Genomic DNA, 26696 nt, shown 5'->3' with positions numbered 1-26696 from the left:
AAAATTATTCATAGCTCTTGAAATTTTCCAAATTTTGTCATGTTACATCCAAAAACGTAAATGTATTTATTGGGATTTTATGTGATGGACCAACACAAAGTGGCACATAAATGGTTTTCAAACTCTTTTTACAAATATTTGAAAAGTGTGGTGGGCATTTGTATTCAGCCCCCCTGGATTAATACTTTGTAGAACCACCTTTCGCTGCAATTAACGCTTTTTTGGGGTTGTGTCTGCCAGCTTTGCACATCTAGAGTGACAATTTTGCCCATCCTTCTTCGTAAAATATCTCAAGCTCTGTCAATTTGGATGAAGAGTGTCTGTGAACAGCAATTTTCAAGTCTTGCCACAGATTCTCATTTAGCTTTAGGTCTGGACTTTGGTCCATTCTAACACATGAATTTGCTTTGATCTAAACCATTCCATTGTAGCTCTGGCTGTATGTTTAGGGTCGTTATCCTGCTGGAAGGTGAACCTCCACCCCAGTCTCAAGTCTTTTGCAGACTCTTAACAGGTTTTCTTCTAAGATTGCCCTGTATTTGGCTCCATCCATCTTCCCATCAACTCTGACCAGCTTCTCTGTCCCTGCTGAAGAAAATGTTGTGTTTGGGGTGATTTGCAGTGTTAGTTTTTTTCACCACACATAGAGTTTTGCTTTTAGGTCAAAAAGTTTAGTTTTGGTCTCATCTGACCAGAGCACCTTCTTCCACATGGTTGCTGTGTCCCCCACATGGCTTCTCGCTAACTACAAACAGGACTTCTTATAGCTTTCTTTCAACAATGACTTTCTTCTTGCCACTCTTTTATAAATGTCAGATTTGTGGAGAGCACAACTAATAGTTGTCCTGTGGACAGATTCTCCTACCTGAGCTGTGGATCTCTGCAGCTCCTTCAGAGTTACCATGGTCCTCTTGGCTGCTTCTGATGAATGCTCTCCTTGCCCGGCCTGTCAGTTTAGGTGGACGGCTAGGTTTTGCAGTTGTGCCATACTCTTTCCATTTTCGGATGATGGATTGAACAGAGCTCTGTGAGATGTTGAAAGCTTGGGATATTTTTTTTTATAAAATAACCCTGTTTGAAACTTCTTCACAACTTTATCCCTGACCTGTCTGGTGTGTTCCTTGGCCTTCATGATGCTGTTTGTGCGCTAAAGTTCTCTAACAAACCTCTGAGGGCTTCACAGAAATACAGCTGTATTTATACTGAGATTAAATTACAGGTGGACTCTATTTACTAATTAGGTGATTTCTGAAGGCAATTGGTTCCACTAGATGTTAGGGTTATTAGAGTAAAGGGGGCTGAATACAAATGCCCCCCCCCCCCCCCCCCACACACACACACACACACACACACGTTTCAGATATTTGTAAAAACAAGTATGAAAACCATGTATCATTTTCCTTCCACTTCACAATTATGTGCCACTTTGTGTTGGTCTATCACATAAAATACCTATAAATTACATTTACGTTTTTGTCTGTAACATGACAAAATGTGGAAAAATTCATGGGGGAGTGCTTTTTCGGGGCACTGTATGTCAAATGCTGACAGTATGACTGATCAGATGTGATGTCACAAACCCTGGTCTAGGCTCTGAAAAAATCCCAAATGACTTTTGTAATTGGGGGGATTGACTCTGGCCATGCTGCATGTTATACACTCAATGTTCAGAAAGGTGGAATTTGCATTTAAAGGATAAGATTACCTTTTAAAAAAACAAATGCACATTTTTTTTTTTTTTTTTTTTTTTTTGCGGCTCTGATTTTTCCAAAATGATCTTATTGAAGTGTTTAGATTAAACACTTTTTTTTTTTTTTTGTAAGATCACACCTATGACTTAATTTTAAAACGATGATGGGATATGTTTTGCTTGCCAAGCAAATAAAAAAAAAAAAAAGCTTTGGTGTAGTGTTTTGGAGCTGCATAGCACATGCTCCAGCTTCCCCTGGCACAAATGTGGGGTTTTCTTTCGATTCAAACACAATATTTATTTGCCAGCTGTCATGCAATATTATTATGCTGTGTGCCAAGGGCGTCCTTGAGAAACAATGCTCTTTGTATCCCAGTTATATAAGAATATCTACCAGGCATTTATTTACCTACACAATTTTTCCAGTGTTGCTCTTAGCATTTTGTTGCGAATATACAATAAGGGAAAGTTTTGAGCGTTGTTTTTATTTATTCTTCTCTATTTGCTTTCCACGTAATCTGTTACTAGTATTAGTATGGGGTGAGTATGATGATTTGCTGCATTTTGGATGGTTTCCTCTATACTTGCATGTGGTCATTATTCTGTGACCAGGTGACGGGCGTGTTTTTACTATTTTGACGTGCCGTGTTATAATGTTTCCTCTGAAGTTTGTGGGTCTTCTTTCTGTATTTTATACTAAGCATTTTAGCTTATTTTTGTCCTTGTAAGCCGCTTGTTTGATAAAATCATGAGATTACACACAGGTATTTACATACATCATAGCTTGAATCAATTATGCAATACTTGCCTGCAGTGTCCTCTACATTTCTCCTTGCAAAAGTACCGTATTTATCGCGGTATAACACACTCCCGCGTATACCGCGCACCCCTAAGGTTGCCCCCGAAATTCCTGTAAAAAAAGTTATATGATTTCATTACTTAGTTTTGGTGTCTTCCCAGCGTCCATCGTCCGGTCCGGCGTCCGTCTGCGGCCTCGATGGTGTCCTCCCGGCTTCTCCAGCGCGCGCCTCAAGTCGAGTCCCCGCTTCCCGCGCACAGTTCGAACGCCTCCGCCGACATATACCGAGTGCAGTACACTCGGGTACATTCGGCAAGGCTCAGAGTCGCTCGCGCTCACGCTCTGACGTTTATGCGTGAGCACGAGCGAAGCCGAGCCTGGCCGAATGTACCCGAGTGTACTGCACTCGGTATATGTCGGCGCAGGATTTCAAACTGAGCGCGGGAAGCGGCTATCGGTGTATATCGTGCACCCACGATTTCCCCCTTATTTTAAGGGGAAAATAGTGCGCGATATACGCCGATAAATACGGTATGTTTTTAAAGCAAATATGATTTCATGTTTATTTGTAAAGTTGCTCTAGGTCCATAAAGCAGGACATATAGATTCAGGCGCACTCTATTCAGCATTGACTCAGTGTTGGGTGTTTAATGGACTAAACAAAAGAGGGTGCAGTTGTCCATACAGCGAATAGTTGTCATTAGCACGCCTATATGCTATAAATCCGCCTCTGTTTATCACGTTACAAAACATAACAATAAAGTTACACAGCCTCCGGAGGACACCTTCAGGCAGCAATGACATAATTGCCTTTTGTGGCTGCATGAGGAAGGAGTCCTTTGCTGGCCGTGTAATGCTGCTGCTGTACTATTGTAATGTGATTTATAGAATATGAGTGTGCTTAGTTCTGCTTTAAAGGGTTTGTCCAGTTCAACCCAATATTTTAGTAGAAGGTAGAACCTGATAGTATGAGTCGGCCTTTGGCGTCTGATGTCTTGGTCCATATTGAGATCCCCCCATGCCATAATTCCTAGCTTTGTTCTTGTTCTTTGGAATAGAGAAAATGCAAAAGGCAGGCATGACTTTTTTTTAACTTACAAAAGTTGTTCAAACTTCACATGTTGGTAGCGTAAACTGTTCCTCTATTGTAGCTATAGGAGGAGGTGCTACTAAATCCAATAGTAGTGATGTTGGCCACATCCCTGGTATATAGGAAAATAGGGATACCCCCCAGATGGGACTTTAAAGGCCAAACCACAATATAGGTATAAAAAATATATATTTTTATTCGGACAAAGTGGACCTGTTGACATTGGCTCAGAACGCACATTGAGCACCTATGTCAACAGGTCCACTTTGTCCGAATAAAAATATAGGCCCAGATTCAAGTAGCAATTGCGCCTGTGTAACCATAGGTTACACAGCGCAATTGCTTACTTGCCCCGGCGTTACGAATGCTCCTGATTCAGGAACATCGTAACGCCGACTGCAGCCTAAAATCTGCGTGGCATAAGGCTCTTATGCCACGCATATCTAGGCTGCATTCTTGCGATGTCCGCTAGGGGGCGTTCCCATTGTGGTCAGCGTATAGTATGCAAATTGCATACTAACACAGATTCACAGTGTTGCGCGAGCCCTGCGTACGCAATTTACGTAGTTTCCGTACGGCGTGTTTAGCGTAAGGCTGCCCCTTCTAATAGCAGGGGCAGCCAATGCTAAAGTATACCCGTCGTTCCCGCGTCGCGACGTTCGAATTTTACGTAATTTGCGTAAGTGATTGGTGATTGGCGCTGGACGCCATTCACGTTCACTTTGAAGCAAATGACGTCCTTGCGACGTCATTTGCCGCAATGCACGTCGGGAAAGTTTCCCGACGGGGCATGCGCTCTACGCTCGGCGCGGGAGCGCGCCTAATTTAAATGATTCCCGCCCCCTACGGGATCATTTACATTAGGCGCCCTTACGCAGGGCAAGTTTACACAGTGCACACGCAATTTACGGAGCTACTGCTCCGTGAATCGCGGGTAGCACAGTAAATGTGCGGGGGCGCAGGGCAAAAACGCTGCCCTGCGCCTCCGTAAATAAGGGGCAAATCTACCTGAATCCGGGCCATATATTTTTTATATCTATATTGTTCTTTGGCCTTTAAAGTCCCATCTGGGGGGTATCTCTCTTTTTCCTATGTTCCTCTATTGTACGTCATCTTTTCATTGCATGTCAATAATGGATTCCAAGCAGAAGCAACTTTGAGTTCTTAATGAAAGATTGGTATAGGCTATCAAACATCCTCTGAAGGCTACTAAATGTTTACGGAGATGACACCATTTAAACGTCATATTATGTGTAGTCAATGGTGTCATCTCTGTAAATGGTCTGTAGCCTCCTGTGGCTGTTGGACTGCCTAACCCCCTTATTTGTTAAGAACACAATGATGGTACATTGCTTCTGGTTGGAATCTATTATTTATCTGCAATTAAAAAAAGACCTTGTTCTACAAAAAGAAAATGTTCAAGAATACAAGGCATTCTGTGAATGGGTGGTGGACATCCTGTCATTTATCTGCTCTTCACAGGACATCATGCATTTTGGTAGAATAGTAGTAAAAGTGGGTGGACAATGAGTGGGCAGAAGGGGGCAGGTGGGTGGCTGCTGCTAACCCATTCAGCACAAGAAGTTGGCTGCACAGGGCAATATCTGGTAGCTAAGAAGGAAGGATTTTTACAAAAAGTGGTAGCCTGTCAAAATGGGATACACACCATAACTAATGTTGGTGCTGTATTACAAAAATTCAGCTTTAAAATGATTTACCCTCATTTAATTTTGAGTACCATCTGCAGTTAATGCGATGTGTAATGTAAAATGTTTTCGCTTTGGTTCATAATGCTGTATTTGCAGGCACGAGCTCTTGGAAGAGGCACGGAGACAGCACTTGCCGTTTGCACAGTGGGATGGTCCAACTGTGGTTGTCTGGTTGGAGGTAAGTCATTTGTGCATATTTCTATTAACTTCAGTAAACCTCATCAGAGAACAGATTCTAACCTCCATTAACTACACCTCCAGCTTTGGGTCGGGATGCCTGCCTGGTACGTGGCTGCTTGTCGGGCCAATGTGAAAAGTGGGGCGATAATGTCTGCTCTGTCAGACACTGAAATCCAGAGAGAAATCGGTATCAGTAACCCACTTCACAGGCTAAAGCTGAGACTAGCCATCCAGGAGATCATGTCCTTAACCAGTCCATCAGCTCCTCCAACCTCGAGAACGGTACGTAGATGATAAACTATGTCAATGTTATAAAAAATTGTCCTACAAAAAGCAGGATGTTTTTTTTAAAATTGAGTCAGTGATGATCATCAACCATACTAAATTGGAACGCTTGCCTGCTTTCTTTGTGGTCAGAGCATATAGTCTGCAGTCCAGATCTCAAAGCCCTGTGTCTGGGGTATCTGAGTCTCCCCCCTACTCTGCTTCTTACTGGCTACTGTTTATACAAATCATAATATGGAAACCTCCAGAGTGAATTTTTCCAGGTTTTTACCTGCTTAGTTATCTCATAATACACAGGATAACTGAAATTTTATAGAACATACTGTATTTATTGGTGTATAACACTCACTTTTTTACCCTGAAAATTGAGGGTAAACTGTGCCTGCGTGTTATACACAGGGGGCTATGGAACGTTTTTTTCCTGAAACTTTCCTTTTAAAGTTAGGATGCATGTTATATGCCTGTGCGTGTTATACGCCGATAAATGCGGTACATGAATTTGTTTTTCTTTAGGCATCCAACCAAAATCTAACCCACCCTTCCGCTCCACAGAGTGCATTTATCATAATATCGCCGCCATATCTCCTTCAGTCCTTTGCCTCCAAATAGCTAAAATCTTCTTTGCACTACTCTCTTCACATAGACCTCTATAGGTCCATCAGCTTTTTACAGTAGATCAGGGGTCTCCAAACTTTCTAAACAAAGGGCCAGTTTATTGACCTTCAGACTTTAGGGGGGCCAGACTATGGCCAGTGGTAGTGGAAATTTTCTTGGCATCAGTGGGAGTAAACATCGCCATAATTGGTATTGGGGGAGAAGCAGTACCCTATCATTGGCAGGAATAGTGCCCTGTCATTGGATTAATTGGAAGGAACAGTGCCCCTTTATTGGTATCATTGGGAGGGGAGGACTAATACCCCATCATCGGTATCATTTGAAAGCAATAATGCCACATCATTAGTATCAGTGGGAGGAATAGTTTCCCATTATTGGTGTTGGTGGGAGATATTGTGCTTCATTGCTGGTATCAGTTGGCAGAATTGTGTCTTGTACCTTTGGAAGTAGTGACCCAAGGGCCGGATAAAGGCAGGCAAAGGGCCACATCCTGCCCCAGGGCCGCAGTTTGGAGACCACTGCAGTAGATGAATTGTTTAAATACCTATAAAAGGAGCAAATGTATTGGTGCTGCTTGGAGTTGAAGGACTAAAAGGGCCATGACAGTGATATTATGGTAGTGTGAAGGGCGCGGATAGGCAGCATTTTGGCAGGGGGACAATAGGAAAAAAAATAACTGTTTAAAAGTACAGTCATTCTTTGTCACTGTCTCTTAGAGGTATTGAGACCTTGTTAACAGTTTTGTTTATCATAGATATTCACTAGTACAATGTACTTGGGTCTTTGTGAGCTCTGGACTGCGCATTAGTTACTGTGGAAAGCTGATTCCTGGAGTACATTTATTTATTTATTTTTAAAGCGGTAGTTCACCCTCCTTCACAGCATTAGACCATTACTTTCGGCATCGTAGCGCGAGCTACGGTATGCCGGTCTTAAATTTGTAATCCCCGTACTCACTGTGCTATCGATGATTGAAGATTCTGACTCCCGCGGGGAATGGGCGTGCCTATGGAGAGGGAGGATGATTGACGGCCGGCTCTGGCACGTCACGCTCCCCGAAGACAGCCGGAGTAGGTCTCGGCTATTCACGGCGCCTGCGCACAGGCTATGCGCAGGCGCCGTGAATAGCCAAGCCTATTTCGGCTATTTCCGGAGAAGCGTGACGTGCCAGGGCCGGCCGTCAATCACCTTCTCTCACCATAGGAACGCCCATTCCCCGAATTCTTCAATCATCGATAGCACAGTGAGTACGGGGTTAAAAAATGTAAGACCGGCATACCGTAGCTCGCGCTACGATGCCGAATGTAATGGTCTAATAAAAAAAAACATTTTTTTTTAACAGGGTGAACCCCAGCTTTAAGTGTCTAGAGTATAAATAAACCTCAGACAGAGGTGTCCTATTTATATTTATTGGCAAATAAAACTATTTTGAGATTTATCCCAAAATTGTCAATTGCCACCCTTTTTAAATGCATTTTTATTTAACCACTTGAGGACCGTCTAACGCCGATATACATCGGCAGAATGGCACGGCTGGGCACAATCACGTACCTGTACGTGATTGTGAAATGCCCAGCCGTGGGTCGCGGGCGCTTTCCCGCGACTCGGTCCGAAGCTCAGTGGCCGCGGGACCCGCGGCCCCGATCGCCGCCGGAGTCCCGCGATCGGTCCCCGGAGCTGAAGAACGGGGAGTGGTGTTTGTAAGCACACCTTCCCCGTTCTTCACAGTGGCGCTGTCATTGATCGTGTGTTCCCTGATATAGGGAAACACGATCAATGACGTCACACGTCCAGCCCCGCCCCCCTACAGTTAGAAACACATACAACGTCACACTTAACCCCTTCAGCGCCCCCCCAGTGGTTAACTCCCAAACTGCAATTGTCATTTTCACAGTAAACAATGCATTTTTGTAATTTTCACAGCAAAAAATGCTAGAATGGTCCCAAAAATGTCAGAATTGTCCAATGTGTCCGCCATAATGTCGCAGTCACGAAAAAAATCGCTGATCGCCGCCATTAGTAGCAAAAAAAAAAAATAATAAAAATGCAATAAAACTATCCCCTATTTTGTAAAGGCTATAAATTTTGCGCAAACAATCGATAAACGCTTATTTACCAAAAATAGGTAGAAGAATACGTATCGGCCTAAACTGAGGGAAAACACGTTTTTTCTATATATTTTTGGGGGATATTTATTATAGCAAAAAGTTAAAAATATTGCATTTTTTTTTTTCAAAATTGTTGCTCTATTTTTGTTTATAGCGCAAAAAATAAAAACCGCAGAGGTGATTAAAAAGAAAGCTCTATTTGTGGGAAAAAAAGTTCGCCAATTTTGTTTGGGAGCCACGTCACACGACTGCGCAATTGTCAGTTAAAGCGACGCAGTGCCAAATCGCAAAAAGGGGCCTGGTCCTTTACCTGCATTTTGGTCAGGGTCTTAAGTGGTTAAAGAAAATCGGTCTTGGACAAACTTGGGCAAGAATATCCATTTTCACTCATAAATTGATAATGCTGTCTTAGAGACACCATTACTTTCCTTGTATGTATGTAATCACTTATAAAAAAGGGGGAGGAAGGGTCTTAATGTGTTGGGTTTTTATTTTATTTTTTTTGTATTTAAATACAAATGTTTTGCCGTTCGTTTTAGTTTTTACCTGTTTTACAAGGTGAGGATTTACTTTAAGCTGGACAGGAGTTTAAATCGTTAGTATTTTATCCACCTTGGATCCCGGGGGCTACTGATGTGCATGGAAATTGATTAAAGGATTTTTAATTCTAACTGACATCGCAGGGTTTAAAATTTTTAAACACATTGATACACCCGATGAGTTTTCTTTAACATTTTATTACAGCCAGGACTTTTAGTTTTAGACTGAGATGGGTAGGGTTAATAAATCGGGTACGTTTTAACCATTTTCTTTGTCACCATTCAAAAGACTTCAGTTTGATTGGGAACTTATTTAGGATTAATCTAAAATGTTACAGTTGAAACTGCCAACAGTGGGGAATCTTTCAGTGGGGACACCTGTTCCATTGACGGCTTTCAGAAGTGGAATTTCCCCTCATTAAGGCTGCATTCACACCTCGGCGTACTAAATCGCTGCGTTTTGTCCCGCGAATTGCGGCGACAAATAGCGGCGTTTTGTACCGCGATTCGCGGAGACAAAACGCCGCGATTGTGAATGCAGCCTTCACCTCCTCTATGGAGATTGTTCACATCTTTTATGCCGATCGCCGAAAGACGCTTGAAAACAGGCGGCAGGCGTTCGGCGTGGAGATGTGAACCATCTCCATAGAGGGCAATGTTACATCATCCCTCTGGCGTGTCGGGGCGGCAGCGGGCGTCACACTACAGGCGACAAAACGCCTGGGTGTGAATGGGCTCTTAGGGAGATTGCCCCTCACTTCCTGTGTCTTCCAGTTGATAGTGAAGGGGAATCCCCCACTGCAAGCACATGCTGCAATTAAAAAGAGGTTCTAGTTTTTTTTCGGACAGCTTTGGCTTTACTGCAAAGTATGGTATATATGTATAAGCACATGCATTTTAAATACTCTATTGAAATGTTTATGTATCCATATTATGGAATGTTCATACATCATTTTTCATTTTTTTCATAACCTACTTCTAATGTGTTCATTGGCCTTTATGCATTTTCAACAACACATGTCTCTTGTAACAATACCCTTTATAATGTATGCATAGAAAGAAAATGCATTTTCTATAATTGGGTTAAAGGGAAACTATCGTTTATTTTTAAATACATATAAATGACATCTCTCCAGGCCAGCCGATGCATTGGCCAGCTGTGCAGGATCTGCCTTTCAAACTCCGGGCATAAGGATGCATAAGCTACACTGTGTATTTTTTACTGAACTGCAACAAGCTTTATTGATGCTAGACTGGGTCAGACAAATATTCTGTCCCCTGTCTGGTGTGGCTGCGCCCTAGCACGTTTTGCTCAATGGGATTAATCCTAGGAGGACCTCCTATAATTAAACCCCTTGGGTGAAATGCATCAGCGGGTGGAGTCATGTCTGACAGGGGAGTGAATGATTAACTTAGTTTGGCAATCAGTAATATGCTTGTTGCGGTTCAGCAAAAAGTACAGCTTATAGTTTTTCAATGACTATACGTTCAGATTGTCATTGTAAAATTACCTGACTTTTTTTATTTTTTTGCTAATATATATATATATATATATATATATATATATATATATATATATATATATATATATATATATACATACATACCAATGCGCCCTTTAGGGGTCAGGGGAACATGATGAAATGGGATTGGATTAGTGCTCCCTGCCTTATTAACAGCTCTGTTGGTCTTATAGCAAGTCGGTTGTGGTCAGGCCAGACCTGCCCTGAGAATAGGAGTATTAAGACCGTCATTGTTTATTGCTACTAGGAAAGCAGAGCCCGAATATGGAATGGTCAAATATGGTTGCCTCCATTTAATCTGTAACTGCAAACCATAAAACCATATATAACATGTTTTTACAATGTAGTGGAATGCCAGCCAAAGCTTTTAACCTACTATATATGAGAAAAGTATAAAATCTATAATAGAAAAAAATTAGAAAACCCCCATCATTGACAACTGTAACAGTTGTCAATGGTGGGGGTTTTCTAATTAATTTTTTCTATTATGATACAATTTTCACCACTTCTTTTTTTAATTTAGTTTTTTTTTTCTTTTGCATCTCAGTGCTGTTTGTCTCCATCCTTTCAGTCACTTCTGGAACACACAGACAGCGCTACTACCTCCACTCCTCAAAAATATGCATTGGTGCTCTGGCACACACATTTAATCCAGAAAGGGAAGCAGGCACCACGATTAATCCACAAATGATTAATCCACAAATGATTAATCCACAAATGATTAATCCACAAATGATTAATCCACAAAGAGTAATGAGAAACTGTCATAAAATCCACGTTAAACTGACGCGTTTCGACAGATCAGACTTTACTCATGGACATGATTAAGGTCTGATAAGCTGAAACGCGTAGAATGTATTTGTGGATTTTAGGACTGTTCCTCGATAAAGTTGATCTTCACTGTATATGAGTACTTCAAACCAAAAACACAATTTAATTCATTTTTAATCTTCAAAGCAAACTCCTCCATCCGTCCACGTCGCTATGCTTTTAATTTTGTTGAGAAATCACTTTGAAAAACAACCCCATAGCATTTCTGGCCATCTTGAGTAAGGGCAGATGATTCATGTAGCATTTACTTCCTGAAATACATCTGCTGTTGGCTCAAGCATGCATGAAGGAGAGAGTGCTTAGCTGAGAAACTCCTTCTTCTTTCCTCCCCTCCTGAAGACTCCTGCAGTAAATAGGAAAGTATATCATATCTATTTACTAATGCTAATGAGGATTAAAAATAATCAATGTTGATTGGAAGACTGAAAGGAGTTTGTAAACCTGCGTGTTTTTTCACCTTAATGCATCCTATGCATTAAGGTGAAAAAACACCTTGCTGTGTCAAGCCCCCCCAAGCCCCTGTTTTATTAACCTGAGCCCCGAATTTCCGTGGGCGCGATCCTGTGTTGCTCTCTCCACGGTTTCTCGGCTCTTCACTGGATAGATTGATATCAGTGTAGCCATTGGCTCCCGCTGCTGTCAATCAAATCCAATGACGGGGCCGAGTCATGCACTCGGTGGCTATGGACGCTGAGTGTATGACGCAGGAGCGCACCCGCAAGGTAACTCCCTCAGGAGAGAGCTTCCCAGAGGGGGTTATCTATTGCGGGGAGGTGCCGCGAGAGCCACCGTAGGACCCTAGAGGAGGATCAGGGCCACTCTGTGCAAAATTAACAAACATGTCATACTTGCCTCCAATGTGTAGTTATTTAAAAAAAAAACTGAACCTTTACAACCACTTGAAGTTCTACTTTAAAGATACTCTTTTGTGTATTATATTGTGGTGCCAACTTCCTTTTCTGGATTTCAGCCACTTCCTGTCTATAAACACTGGCTCCATTGTTGGCTGCACATCATTTTTCTGTACCGTCTTCCTGATAGGAACAATGGTGCACCCTACCAGTGGTGTGTCTCTGGACAGCCACTTGTAGCCTCAATGAGGAGCACATTTGACAAGGTGACAACACAGGAGCACAGTTTGAGGAAGTTGTCATCCCAAAACAGGAAACACCTGAAATAGGACCTTCATGGCAGGATTACCAGATCTTCTTTTAATGAAAGCTGCATATATAAAAAGATGGAAAACAACTTGTGGTTTTCCATTAACATGTTAGTGTGAGATCGTTCTAATGACCTATCAGGGATCTAAAAAGTTTTTTTAATGCAGTTTTAGTTTAAGGTGCTCAAATTCACTTGTATATCATCAAACATTTTATAAAGATCTATATTTTTTTTAAATATACTGTGATAAAAACTTTAGTTTCCCTTTAAAGAACTGTACAATGTGTCCACACAAAGTGAATCACGTTATGCTACCTTAATGGCATGTTTTAATAATGGCATTAGGGTTTCAGCTGTGTTCCTATGTAGACTTGGTTAAACCTAATTGCCGTAGACTCTTAGCATTTGCACTTTCCTGCTCCACTGTGTACCTGTTGCTTATATGTTGTGCCACCTTCCCTCTCTGTTACTGCTTCTCTCACTGGATGTGCTTGTAAATAGTCCACGGGAAATGTCTGGGTTACTCATGAAGAGATGGAAACTCTCACAGCGTCTCCACAAACGGTTAGTTTACAGCAGCACCGCCTGTGTTTTGTAGCATCTCCTGCGGGTGCCTCTTGCCACCTTTTCTTTGTAGATTTACGACAAGTGTTCTTGTAGACGCTCAATTCTTGTTTGATAGAGTTTAGGTTTTTTTTTTTTGTTTGTTTTTTTAATAACCTCTTCAGTGTTGGCCAAACTGGTGTTTTAATGAGGTTTATTCAACGTTTAAGAGGTTAATTTGAGAAATTAATAGAAACTAGTTGAACCTCTGTGTTAAAAGGCAGACTGGGAGGCCTTCTCATTGCCACTGAGATTTGTAGAGTGCCTTCTGTGAGTTGCCGTTCAACAGCTCATATATGGCTCAAATTTTGACCAATTCCTGCTGAATCTGCCAAAATTCGAGCTTTGGGTGGCCAACATCCGCTCGGCAAACTAAAGCTAGCCATAGATCGGGTTTTTTGTTTTGTTTTTTTCGTTCTGCTGAACGGAAAAGATTCCTCCATCCACACATGGGAGGTGGATGGAGGAATCCCCTAACTGGGACACTTTATTCTGACAGCAAGGCTCTCCACTGTCAAAATACACTGATCAGAGATTGCATCCACAGATCTAGAAAAGTCCAAATTTCCTGTTTGGCAAAGGTTGATCTACAATGAACTTCTGTTGAGCAGGGGTAGCCACACATAGACTATAGTGCCAAAGGTATTGGGACACCGGCCTTTACATGAACTAATGGCGTCTTAGTCCGTAGGGTTTAATATTGCGTTGGCCCACCCTTTGCCGCTATAATACCTTCAACTCTTCTGGGAAGGCTGTCCACAAGGTTTAGGAGTGTGTCTATGGGAATGTTTAAACAGAAGCGCATTTGCGAGGTCGGGCACTGATGCTGGACAAGAAGTCCTGGCTCGTAGTCTCCGCTCTAATTCATCCCAAAGATGTTCTATAGGGTTGAGGTCAGAACCCTGTGCAGGCCAGTCGGGATCCTCCACCCCAAACTCGCTCATCCATGTCTTTATTGACCTGGCTTTGAGGGTATGAAAGAAAAAATACAGAAAATGTTCTCTTGGAATACACATGCAACCTATACTCCATGTTTACGAAAGCTCTGATGTGTACTCAGCAGTCGTGCACAGCCATTTATATCTATGAGCGGTTGTTTTTAGCGACTACGCCAGGGGTCGACAAATCCCGGGCGCCAGGTCGCCATGGCGACTAGAAATAGGGTCCTGGCGACTTGGCTTGGAAGGGGGGGCAAAAAAAAAAAAAAAAATGTTTTTTTTTGGGAGCTGGCACCATCTGGTGGTGAGCCGTTGGTATTACAAGTTATTACCACCAGATGTGTAAGCTGGCGCCATCTGGTGGTGGCCATTGGTATTACAAGTTAAGCATTACAAGTTAAACAGCAATTCTAATGTAATTTTTCACTATTTTCACTGCCATCTTCTTCCCTCTAATTAGAACCCCCAAACATTATATATATTTTTTATCCTAACACCCTAGAGAATAAAATGGCGATCGTTGCAATACTTTCTGTCATGCCGTATTTGCGCAGCGGTCTTGCAAGCGCACTTTTTTGGGGAAAAAATTACACTTTTTTTAATTAAAAAATGAGACCACAGTAAAATTATCCCCATTTTTTTTAATAGTATGAAAGATAATGTTACGCCGAGTAAATTGATACCCAACATGTCACGCTTCAAAATTGCGTCCGCTCGTGGAATGGCGTCAAACTTTTACCCTTTAAAATCTCCATAGGCGACGTTTAAAAAACTCTACAGGTTGCATGTTTTGAGTTACAGAGGAGGTCTAGGGCTAGCATTATTGCTCTCGCTCTACCAATCGCGGCGATACCTCACGTGTGTGGTTTGAACACCGTTTACATATGCGGTCGCTGCTCACGTATGTGTTTGCTTCTGCGCGCAAGCTCGTCGCGACGGGGCGCCTTTTCTGGCTCCTAACTTTTTTAGCTGGCTCCTAGATTCCAAGCAAATTTGTCAACCCCTGGACTACGCTTTACATGCAGATGTAATACACCAGGATTAGTTGCACAGGCCCAGTTGCCTGTGTGCAAGGGGTCTAAAAACGAGATAAATTGTAACTAGGTGTTCTTAAAGCAGCAGGTGACTACAGTATATCATTGTTTATAGTTTAACAAATGCTAAACAGAAATATCTTTCTGACAATCGGGATGAAGCTGCTAATAAGTGTAAGCGCCTTCAATGCTCAAGCCTTCTCAGCCCTGGAATATTTCGGTGATTACACAATCCTGGTGATTGTGTGGTTTTGAGTCCCCTCTGCAATATACAAGCCATGATGAAGCAGGAGTGTTCTGAGCCTCTGGACCGTACTGGCTGTTTTATGTTCTAAACAAACCCTACTATTAAAAGATTTGGGATTTGGATCCTTGGTCTGGCACTCTTTAGAATTTCCAGTGTCCAGTTGACGGCAGCCTCGTGTCTTAGGTCAGGAATTTGGTGAAGTGCCTTCCCATGTTTGCGCACAGCAGAGAGACTTTCACTATATTGAATTCTAGAATAAAATTTATGTGGCATTGAGTTATAAAACACAGAGGTCCCTAATGTTTCTATGTGTTTCCACTTTGCATGTGCACTGGAGTATTGGGAAGGGGGGTGTGTGTTGCATGGAGTGTCCACTTTATTCCCATTAACCCTGCTGACTAATGTTTTATGTTCTTTTGCTTTCCTAACCCACCTAACACCAGGAAGATGAGGAGGGAAGCTGGGCTCAGGTTTGAGCGTTTTTCACTAATTTACCGTTTTCAGTTTCAATCACTTTATAGCGCACAGAAATCGGGGATTCACATTTTCCTGCACTCTAGGCTAGCTTATACCCTGTCTTCACACACTTCAAAGAGGCTACGGCGTAATGTTTTCCCACCATACAAAAATGTTCCCTATTTCTAGTTGGGTTGTATGTTCATACGATTCAAGTACCCTTAAAAACACTTTCCATGGTGTCAGAACAGAGCTCTTCCTCCTTAAGGGATGAGTAGTGAAAAAGCTGTCCCTTGCATATAATCTGCGTCTAGGGTTCAGCGCAAAATAGATATTTGCCAGCACACCATGGATCGACAAAAAGCATCCAAATAGGTAATTTATTGCATGATCACAACTTAAGAGTGCAACGTTTCAGAGTCACACAGGACCCCTTTGTCAGGCATGTGACTGACGAAGGGTTCCGGCATGATCCTGCACTCTTCTTATGTTGTGATCATGCAATAAATTACCTATTTGGACGCTACTTTTTGTCGATCCATGGTGTGCTGGCAAATATCTATTTTGTGACTTGGACCAGTATCCAGCTGGTTGTTGCTTCAGCACCCAAACTTTGAGACAGGAAAGTGTGCGATTGGAATATGAAGTATTTCTAGGGTTTAGAGCAGTTACTGAAAGAAGCAGTGTATGTATAGGCCCAGTGTAATCAGGGATTGTTTTATTGCTGCTTCTTTTTAATTCATCTTACATTTTGACAGGGTAGGTACACTTCCATAGCTGGACATATTAAAGTGACTGTTACTCCAAACCTTTGGCAAAAGCAGTCCCCTGCAAAGAAAAAAGGCAAAGGGGATACTTGTGCAACTTTGGACATCAAGTCGTGCCCCATGTTTTCCAGTGAACCATTCATATATGTATGACGAAGTTGCAACAACTTCAAAGTAGTTCATGCATTACTTTGGTCCAACTTTCATGCAACTTGAGGGCCATAGACTTCAATGTTAACCTCATACCTGAATGTTTTACATGCAACAGTGGTGCAACAATGGGTCCAACTTTGCAGAGGTACAACCATCCAAAGTCGCACAACTTTGGAGTCGTACAAGTTTGAATGGAGCCTTACTAAAACTGTTGCATACAGAATCCTGGTGCAGCTGTGCATAGTAACCAATCAGCTTTCAGGTTTTATTGTCGGCTTAATTGAACAAGCTGAAGTTAGAGGATGATTGGTTACTATGCACAGCTGCACCAGTTTTAGTAAATCTCCACTAGAGTATACTCACCCCTCTGGGTTACCTGTGTCTCCTGCCGTCCCTTCATTCTAGCACTGCAGGCCTTATTTAGAATCTTCGAAATTCAACATTTCTGGAAATCATTTTTTTCTGTTCCCTGCTGAGCTCTGTGGTTCCTTCCACCAACTCCTACATCTTTACAGAAAACAGCAGTGACATAATAGTCTGTAGATGGAACCACAGCCCACGGTAGGGTCACAGGCATCCAACACTCCCAGAAGTATCCGATGCTGAAGATTCTGACAGAGTTGCAGCTCTCTACATGGAGCGTGCTTCAGATTGGTGTCTATAAAATAAAAGTAGGGTTGTCCAGATACCGATACCAGTATCGGTATCGGGACCGATACCGAGTACTCGTACTCGCGCAAATACCCCCGATACCTAAATAGAATACTTTCCCCCCCCCGCCGCTGCCGCCGCATCGAGGGACATGGCTAGAGGGACATTGCTGCATATGTGAGGGACATGGCTAGAGGGACATTGCTGCATATGTGAGGGACATGGCTGCATATGTGAGGGACATGGCTATAGGGACATGGCTGCATATGTGAGGGACATGGCTAGAGGGACATTGCTGCATATGTGAGGGACATGGCTAGAGGGACATTGCTGCATATGTGAGGGACATGGCTAGAGGGACATGGCTGCATATGTGAGGGACATGGCTGCATATGTGAGGGACATGGCTAGAGGGACATGGCTAGAGGGACATGGCTGCATATGTGGGGGACATGGCTGCATATGGGGGGGACATGGCTGCATTTGGGGACACATTTAAAAAAAGTATCGGTATTCGGTATCGGCGACTACTTGAAAAAAAGTATCGGTACTTGTACTCGGTCCTAAAAAAGTGGTATCGGGACAACCCTAAATAAAAGGTATCGTCATCCTAATCATAGCAAATTGTATATGGCTAGGGATATTCCCTGCCATGTCCCCAATGGGGAGAAAGAGGAATGGACTATCTCGCTACCCAAGGACTAACATAATTTATGTGATAAAGTTTAAATTTTATTAACAAAATCTAATAAAATCAGGACATGTATCCACACATAAAGGGGAAAGATAAGGCAATGCTTCCAGTAGCATATCATTTTTTACATCAATGGCGCTGATCGAGTGGTGATGTGCAGCAAATCTTGTACACGTTTTGAAGTTAACACCGCTTCTTCAGGAGGAATCAATTACTCCCTTCTACAATAAAAATAATACGTCATAGAAATAATACATCATAGAAATAACAAAGTATTGAACATGCATGATTTTAGATATGACTGGTAAGAGAAGACCAAAGTTAAAAAAAAAAAAAATTCTATTTTGTTGCTTACCTACGGAACACCAACTGCAGGGGCTCCCTCCAGTGGACACGGGAGGTAATCCACAAGCACATATATCTAGATGAGAGATGTTGTACTCATAGTTGACACATCTTGGATTAAATTGGATAAATAATATAAAAAGAGACAGTGAAGAGGGAATTGTAGAGAAAAATTTAGTGGGTAAAACCACCAAGAGTGGGGTGGCAGGAACAGTAGATGGGAAAGAGAAAGGTGGAAGAGGAACACATAGAGGATTAAAAGGAGGGAAAGAAAAAGCGGACTGAAAAGGAGAAAGGAGGAAGAAAGGGGGAATGGAGGGTAAAAACAGGGTGGGTTTTGGGGGGGAGGTGCTACAATAGAGGAGCCATGTATTGCAACCTGGGGGAGGGAAGATTTTTTACTCGTAACCTCTGGGCACCTCACCAAGTTAGGTGTGGGCTACAAGGTCTCTGTGGGCTGTTGGTTAATTGGTTAACTTGAAGCCAGGAGCCCAAGACGCCTGAGTGGTCCTATCCGATGAATGATATTTATAGAGTGACCAATTACAAATCGTTCACCGTTGGAGAGTATGAAGGTAGTGCCCTCCTGGGCCCAAAGACATTGAGGGCAATGTCCGCAGCAAAAGGTGCCATGTGGGCCAAATGGCCGCCGTGGCACTCTATAGTGGCTGCTTGTTAAGTGATCCCTCAATGTGCAACACTAATGAAGGATATAGTGGTCTGTCAATAAATGCCTGCGACCCGACAGGGTCATGCATAATTGGTTATAATGAGTAGAAAATTTAGTAATTACTTTCACTGTGCCTTGTTTAGGCTGTGGTAGGCCTTGGAGCAGTGATGTTCTGGTATGTGAGGCAGCCCTGTTAAAGACTTTTTTTCAAGTTAGTCTGCATATAGCCTCGCGCAAGTAGTTGCTCATGGAGGACATTGGCCTGCGCCATACAGTCATGCACAGCTTTAGACATTTGGCATTTGGCAGACTTCGAACAAGAGGCCGGGTATGCGCACTTGAGGCATGCAGCAGTTTACGATCAAGGTTTGTCCTGATTGGTCCACCAGGGTCTACAATGATTTTTAAATCCACAAAGGAAATGCTTTTATGGTCAAAATCATACATAAAATGTAGATTTGAATCAATTTCATTGAGCAATTCAATTAAATTGGTTAGAAGTGTTTGTGGTCCAGTCCAGATCATAAACACGTGTCCAATAAATCCATGCCAAAAGAGGATGTGGCTTAGGAATGGCAAGTATGTTTCCGAATACCAGTCTCTCCCACCCATTATCCTCCACTATTTTTGGTTGCTGGTGTTCCATGGGTAAGCAACAAAATAAAAAAAAATACTTTCTTTGGTCTTCTCTATTTACTAGTCATATCTAAAATTATGTATGTTTAATACTTTATTTCTATGATGTATTATTTGTATTGTAGATAGTAATTCCTCCTGAAGAAGCGGTGTTCACTGCCAAACATGTATAGGATATGCCACTGCAAGCATTGTCTTTTATTGTTTACCTTTTTTATATATGGATACATGTCCTGATTTTATTATATTTTTGTTAATAAATTGTAAGCACTTTTTCATCATATAAATTGTTGGTTACCGAGAGTCCATTGGTGGCATGGCGGGGAATATCCCTAGCCATATACAGAATTGCAGCTCTGGAACGGAGGAAAGGCAGGAGAGAGGCGAGTATACTTTTGTTGCCTTTTGCAGGTAAATTGTTTTGTCAAAAGTTTGACACACTGTGTTTTCTTCACAGGATGTGAAGACACTTAATAGACCAAGTCTGCAGTTTGCTGTTCCTACAAGGCACTTTTTGCCATAAAGCAAATGGGAATTTGGTGTAGGAAAATCGTTCTCATGTTTTGTAACCAGTTTTACAAAGGTTTTGCTCTTATTCTAGACCCTTGCATATGGCGACATGAATCATGAGTGGATTGGTAATGAGTGGCTGCCTAGCTTGGGCCTGCCTCAGTACCGAAGTTATTTTATGGAGTGCCTTGTTGATGCTAGAATGCTGGACCATTTGACAAAGAAGGACCTCCGCGGACAACTGAAAATGGTGGACAGCTTTCACAGGTAGGATCCACCGTGGCAGGTCACCTTGTGATCTCTATAGTGAGGGGCTGCAAAAAGTCAGGGAAGTATGGAATAACATTTTCACAATTCTTTATTCAATCAGGAATAGTTTTCAGTGTGGCATCATGTGTTTACGGAGGTTGAACTATGACAGGCAAGAACTAGAGAGGAAACGAGATGACAGTCAAAATGAAAATAAAGGTATTAAAAATATATTCCTGCATGTTGATTGATTATGTTAAATAGTTTTTTAGACTTGATATTATTTAATGGTTACCAATACTAAAGCAGCAAGTATGAGAACTGAGGCACAGGAACAGACATTCACAGGAACAGCCAGTCTTAAAGGATAAGTTCACATTTAAGAGCATGTTGCATGTTTGCCCATATTTAAGAGGTAACTTGCTCCTATACGCCCACTCTCTAAAAGCAGGTGAGGGTTCTCCTCCCCGCACCCGCTGTCACAATTCTGATGTCACCCTGTCAATCGTGGGTGCAATGTTTTACAGCCTGCGGTGTAAAAAAAAATGTTTTATATTTTTATCTGCAATATATATTTTTTTCTAAAAGGTGAACTTATCCTTTATTGACAATGCAGCTTATATACACTGCTCAAAAAAATTCAAGGAACACTATGAAAACACATCAGATGACAATGGGGGGAAATATTTTGCTGGATATCTATACTGATATGGACTGGGTAATGTGTGAACGAAAGGATGTCACATTGTGTGATGGAAATGATCAACCTTCAGAGGGTTGAATTCAAAGACACCCCAAAAAACTGTAGAAAAAATTATGCAGCAGGCTAGTCCATTTTGCTGAAATTTCATTGCAGCAACTCAAAATGGTGCTCAGTAGTATGTATGGCCCCACGTGCTTGTATGCATGCCTGACATGCTTTTATTGAGACTGTGAATGGTATCCTGGGCTATTTCCACCCAGATCTGGACCACAGCATCCCTGAGCTCCTGAACAGGCTGAGGTGCAAACTGGCAGACTTTGGATGGACTGAAACATAATGTCCCAGAGGTGTTCTATTGGATTTAGGTCAGGCTAGCGTAAGGGCCATTCAATGGTATCAATTTCTTCAACCTCCAAAGAACTGGCTGCATGCTCTCGCCACATGAGGCCGGGCATTGTTTTGCACCAGGAAGAACCCAGGACCCACTGCACCAGTGTAGGGGTCTGTCAGTGGGTTCAAGGATTTCATCCCGATGCCTAATGGCAGTCAGGGTGCCATTGTCTGCAGAGGTCTGTGTGTCCCTCCATGAATATGCTTTCCCAGACCATCACAGAACCACCACCCAAATCGGTCATGCTGAACAATGTTACAAGCAGCCTAATGTTTTCCGTGGCTTCTCCAGACCCTTTCATGTCTGTCACATGTGCTCAGGGTGAACCTGCTCTCATCTGTGAAAAGCACAGGCCTGCCAATTCTGGTGTTCATTGGCCTATGCCAATCGAGCTCCACGGTGCGGGGCAGTGAACACAGGGCCCACTAGAGGACGTTGGGCTCTGTTTTTGATTGGTCAGAGACTTTCATACCAGTGGCCTGCTGGAGATCATTTTGTAAGGCTCTGGCAGTGCTCATCCTGTTACTCTTTGCACAAAGGAGCAGATACCGGTCCTGCTGATGGGTTAAAGACCTTTTACAGCTCTGTCCAGCTCTCCTAGAGTAACTGCCTGTCTCCTAGAATCTCCTGCTGGGAGACACAGCAAACCTTCTGGCAATGACATGTATTGATGTGCCATCCTGGAGGAGTTGGACTGCCTGTACAACTTCTATAGGGTCCAAGTATCGCCTCGTGCTACCAGTAGTGACACTAACCCTAGCCAAATGCAACATTTGTGAAAAACCATCAGAAATGATGAGTAGGGCAAACAATGGTAGTGGCCTTAACCTGTAAAACCATCCTGGAGGTCGTCTCATTGTTGCCCATCTAGTGCACTTGTTAGTTTCAGCTGCTTTGGTGTTAATGAAACCAACAACCCCCTCTGCTACTTAACTGACCAATATCCAAGGAGTTTCATTGACTTAATGCTATACTCTGATTAAAAAGTGTTCCTTTAATTTTTTTTTAAAAGGCCTGTGTCCCCCTCTGCAATTCTCACCTAGGTCAGAATGACATGTCCCCGGTCACAAACCCAACAGACGCGTATGCTTCAGTATGCCCATGTAAACCGTGCCTTAAAGGAGTTGTAAAGGAAAAAAAAACATTTCATAATAAGCATCCTTTACCTGCAGACATTCCTCTTTTCACTTCCTCATTGTTCGTTTTTGCTCAGAAGTTGCTCTATTTCTTCTCTGTTCTGTTCACTTCCTGCTTGTCTGATTTTACTGACCACCGTAAAGGGAGGCTTTACTGCGGTGGTCAGTAACGTGCTCACCCCCTCCTGGAAACTACATCTGTGCGGCAGGACGCTCTCTACGTGTTAGAGACTTCAAGGAGGTGTGAATTACTGGGCGTGCCGCAATTCATACTGGGAAATGTAGTTATTACATTAACGAGCACCGCAAACCAGGAAGTGAATGAGAGAACAGAAACTAGAATGCCGGAGGTGATATAGATGAAGGAATTTAATAGGCATTTACTCGTTTTTTAACAGAATCATTATACTATTCTGTCTGTCTACCTTGCAGACATTTAATTTTAGGCAACATTTTTTTTTTCCCTTTAGTGACCCTTTAAGCTTCACTTTACCGGTAGGTCCTTCAGTGACTGAGGGATGGTGTTAAGACTGAGGGGTATGGCTGGAGTTCAGCTTTGTGTCTTTTAAATGTCAGTGTGTGATTTATATCAGACACCCATTAGTACAACATAAAATAAGATATTGGAACAAATAATGCAACTTATTCTGTTATGAATTTTTTGGTGGTGGTGTTTTGTTCAGTTAATTTTAGTATCGTTTTTTTTTTTTTTTTTTTTCAGATGTCATCGTCTGGAGCAATGACCGGGTCATCAATTGGATATTGTCCATTGGACTTAAAGAATATGCAAATAATCTTCTAGAAAGCGGTGTTCATGGTGCTCTGATTGCCTTAGATGAGACATTTGATCATACCACATTGGCTTTGCTGCTACAAATCCCCACTCAGAACACACAGGTAACTGGGGTGAGGTGTAAGCACTCTTCACAGAGGGACCGATGCAGCAGTTTCACCAGATAATTCTTTACCTCCTGTCTCTTTCAGGCACGCACAGCACTGGAGCGGGAATTCAATAATCTTCTTATAAGAGGAACTGATAGAAGATTTGACGATGTAAGACTTTGGTTTTTATGCTATGCTTATGTTGAATATATTAAAGTGAATTTCTGCTTAATGAACCAGTCTTGTTAAAGTGGAGGTTCCATCAAAAAAACTATTTTGCTTTAAACTGTAGCTTACGACTACTATTTATCTGGAAATGCCTGTTGCTGTTGCTATGCGGTCCCACGAAATCTGCCTTTGAAACCACCTAGGATTCTGACATCATCTCCCTCTAATGCTCCTGGGAAATGTGTGTCATAATTTCCCAGGATGCAGTGCCCTGTCCAATTATCACTTCCCCACCCAAGACTTCCAGGAAGTAAGTGCCTGTAGGCTTCACAATGCCCACAAGCAAAATGACAACGGTGTAGATATAGTTTTATAAACTACGGTATCTTTTTTGAATATCTATGCAGATCGGCGGCGGATTGTAAAATAGTAAGTGACCGGATTTATATTATAAAAACGCAGGATGGAAGGACATACATTTAAAAAATGCTAATTGTGGTTGGAACTCCGCTTTAAATATTCTAGTTTTTTTTTTATAAATTTGACTTTAGACTTGTATCTGCAGCTTTTATCATATTAGACAATCCTAAAATACAGCATGGAGATTATGGTTATCAAACAGGTAGGTAAAGTTCAGGAATACAAAAAATAATCGTACTTGCCTAGATGGCTGCCGCACTGATCCTAACTGCAGCTGTCCCCTGCTGGCTCTACACTGAGAACCGAGTGATCAAAAACACGCTGATCGCTCTGTTCTTGGTATTCAGTCTGCAGTGACTGACAGTCTCTGGTTCTCTGCCTCTGAGCTGTGCAGGGGGTGGGCGTGGCTGACAGTCTCCCAGTGACTCACTGAGAGGCTGAGCCAGCTGCCGGTCCAGACATCTGGGTGCATCACGATCTTTCCAAAGCCTGGACCAGTAACGTCGGCCAACAGCAGGCTTTTGCCAGATGTATGTACATGCACTACTGAACATTGGGCAGGAGCTTAAAGCGGTATTAACCCAAAATCAAACATTTTATTAAAACTTACTAATTTTTAGGGGCGATGGCTGCAATATTTACATTTTTTTAGGCTTGCTTTCTTTCATCTTTGCCTGGTAATCCCGCCAGTAAGTTTTTTGTTTTTCAACAGAACAAGCTGTCTAACAGATGGAGCACATATCATTTAGCACCGACGAGTGCTTCCCAATGATCAGCTTTTATTTATCTAAAAACCTTTATCCTAAAAGGATGTCTGCTAGTGCATCTAACCCTCCCCTCCCCACTGACTGACAATGCTGCTGTACAAAGGTGTCTGTTGCTCTTTCATCCAGAGTGGGGGAACTCTAATACAGGAGTTATGTTACTGGTCAGATCACCAGGTGAAAACAGGAGAAAAATCCCCCAAAAAAAAGAAAACTAATGCAGCCAGCACACCTAATGATTGGTAAGCTGCAATATATAAAATTTTGGGTTTTCAGTTTAATACCGCTTTAAATGTATGTAACTATCTTCTGGCTGTGGTATAGTATTATATAATTGTATTAGTATAATTACTCTACAACACCAGTCCTAACTCCCTTCCCCTGGCAGACTGCAGAGACATACCACTGCCACCTGTGTGGAAGCAGTGGTCTCTCTGCAGCAGTTTGACACGCCCATCACCTATCGGAATGTTTTCTATCCTGTTGTGTGCATGCCTCACTAATTCTCTCTCTTTAACCACTTCCCGCCCGGCCTAATATAATCGGCTGAGCCGCGAGTACCATTGTCCGGGGTGAACGTCCTATGAAAACCTCCCACTCGCGTGCTCCCTAGGGGGCCACATGTCGGCATGATCTGTGACCCACTGTGTCCACAAGACAATGGTGAAACACAGGTGGTTGTGCTGGCCCTGGTACCATGTGATCGCTCTGACCAATTACAGGAGTCGCATGTCAGTTGTACACAATGGCTTTCATTTCTAGTCCTGCATTGTGTACTATTGTGATCTCTGATTGGTCACAGTGATTATCTGATACAGGGCCAATTGCACCTGTACCATGTGAAAGCTGTAGCCAATCACAGCTATCACAATTGTACACAATGGCACAAGAATGGTTGCCAATCATATAAATGATTGTTTATTACAGTGCCGAGCACTATATAAGCAATCATGGTAAAAATATAAACACATCTACAGAGTAGTACAGTGTCACTATGGTCACAGTATGTAAAAAAAATATAAATATATACCTTGTGGTGCCTACTTTCCAAAAAGGGGTCATTTGGGGGGATATTTGTGTCCTGGCATTTTAGTGTCATAAGGATTGATCAATCTTCAAATATATAAACCATAGATTTTAGACTACGACTTTCACACAAAGTAAATAATTTCCTCTGAATTGGATTATTTTTGCCAAAGAGATTTGCTAAATTTTATAACGGAAGCTAAGAAATACCACCAAAAGAAAGCGCAATCTCTGTCAAATATTTAATTTGGGTGCAATGTTGCATCATGACCGAGTCCTTGGCATTCAATTGGTGACATCGCTGAAATCTGAAAATCGGCCTGTGCAGGAAGGGGGTGAAAGTGTCCAGTATTGAATCGGTTAAATGACATAATACACAGGAGTCATTTATGGTGTATAGGGCCCTACATAGACCACAGTACTATGATTACAGCGTCTCCTGTCTTGCTTACTGGCCAGAGAGCAGGATAGAACAGCAGAAGTAGTATTTTCACCTGCATGTAAACAACAAAATGTTTTGGGTGAAGAACAAAGTGTACATTATCCACTTAAGCCCCGGACCATATTGCTGCCCAAAGACCAGAGCCCTTTTTGCGATTCGGCACTGCGTCGCTTTAACTGACAATTGTGCGGTCGTGCGATGTGGCTCCCAAACAAAATTGGCGGCCCTTTTTCCCCACAAATAGAGCTTTCTTTTGGTGGTATTTGATCACCTCTACGGTT

The 26696-nt window shown here is 42.3% G+C and overlaps 1 protein-coding gene across 17 annotated transcripts in view; it reads left to right on the top strand.

Annotated features, from left to right (window-relative positions):
- Window positions 1-26696, top strand: part of PPFIA1 (PTPRF interacting protein alpha 1) — a 163873-nt gene that overhangs the window by 125628 nt on the left and 11549 nt on the right. For 11 of the 17 annotated variants that reach the window (XM_040328129.1, XM_040328126.1, XM_040328121.1 and 8 more), the window contains 8 exons: window positions 5385-5466; window positions 5550-5750; window positions 13032-13094; window positions 15796-15822; window positions 20326-20501; window positions 20605-20702; window positions 23435-23610; window positions 23698-23766. In XM_040328129.1, coding sequence (XP_040184063.1) covers window positions 5385-5466; window positions 5550-5750; window positions 13032-13094; window positions 15796-15822; window positions 20326-20501; window positions 20605-20702; window positions 23435-23610; window positions 23698-23766 — 892 coding nt within the window. The remainder of the gene's footprint in view (window positions 1-5384; window positions 5467-5549; window positions 5751-13031; window positions 13095-15795; window positions 15823-20325; window positions 20502-20604; window positions 20703-23434; window positions 23611-23697; window positions 23767-26696) is intronic. The other 6 variants (XM_040328132.1, XM_040328137.1, XM_040328136.1 and 3 more) reach the window with 2 other exon arrangements.

This window comes from Rana temporaria, chromosome 11 (genome assembly GCF_905171775.1).
Source record: "Rana temporaria chromosome 11, aRanTem1.1, whole genome shotgun sequence".
In the NCBI taxonomy this organism is placed as follows: domain Eukaryota; kingdom Metazoa; phylum Chordata; class Amphibia; order Anura; family Ranidae; genus Rana; species Rana temporaria.
This window is presented reverse-complemented; position numbering and strand designations above follow the sequence as displayed.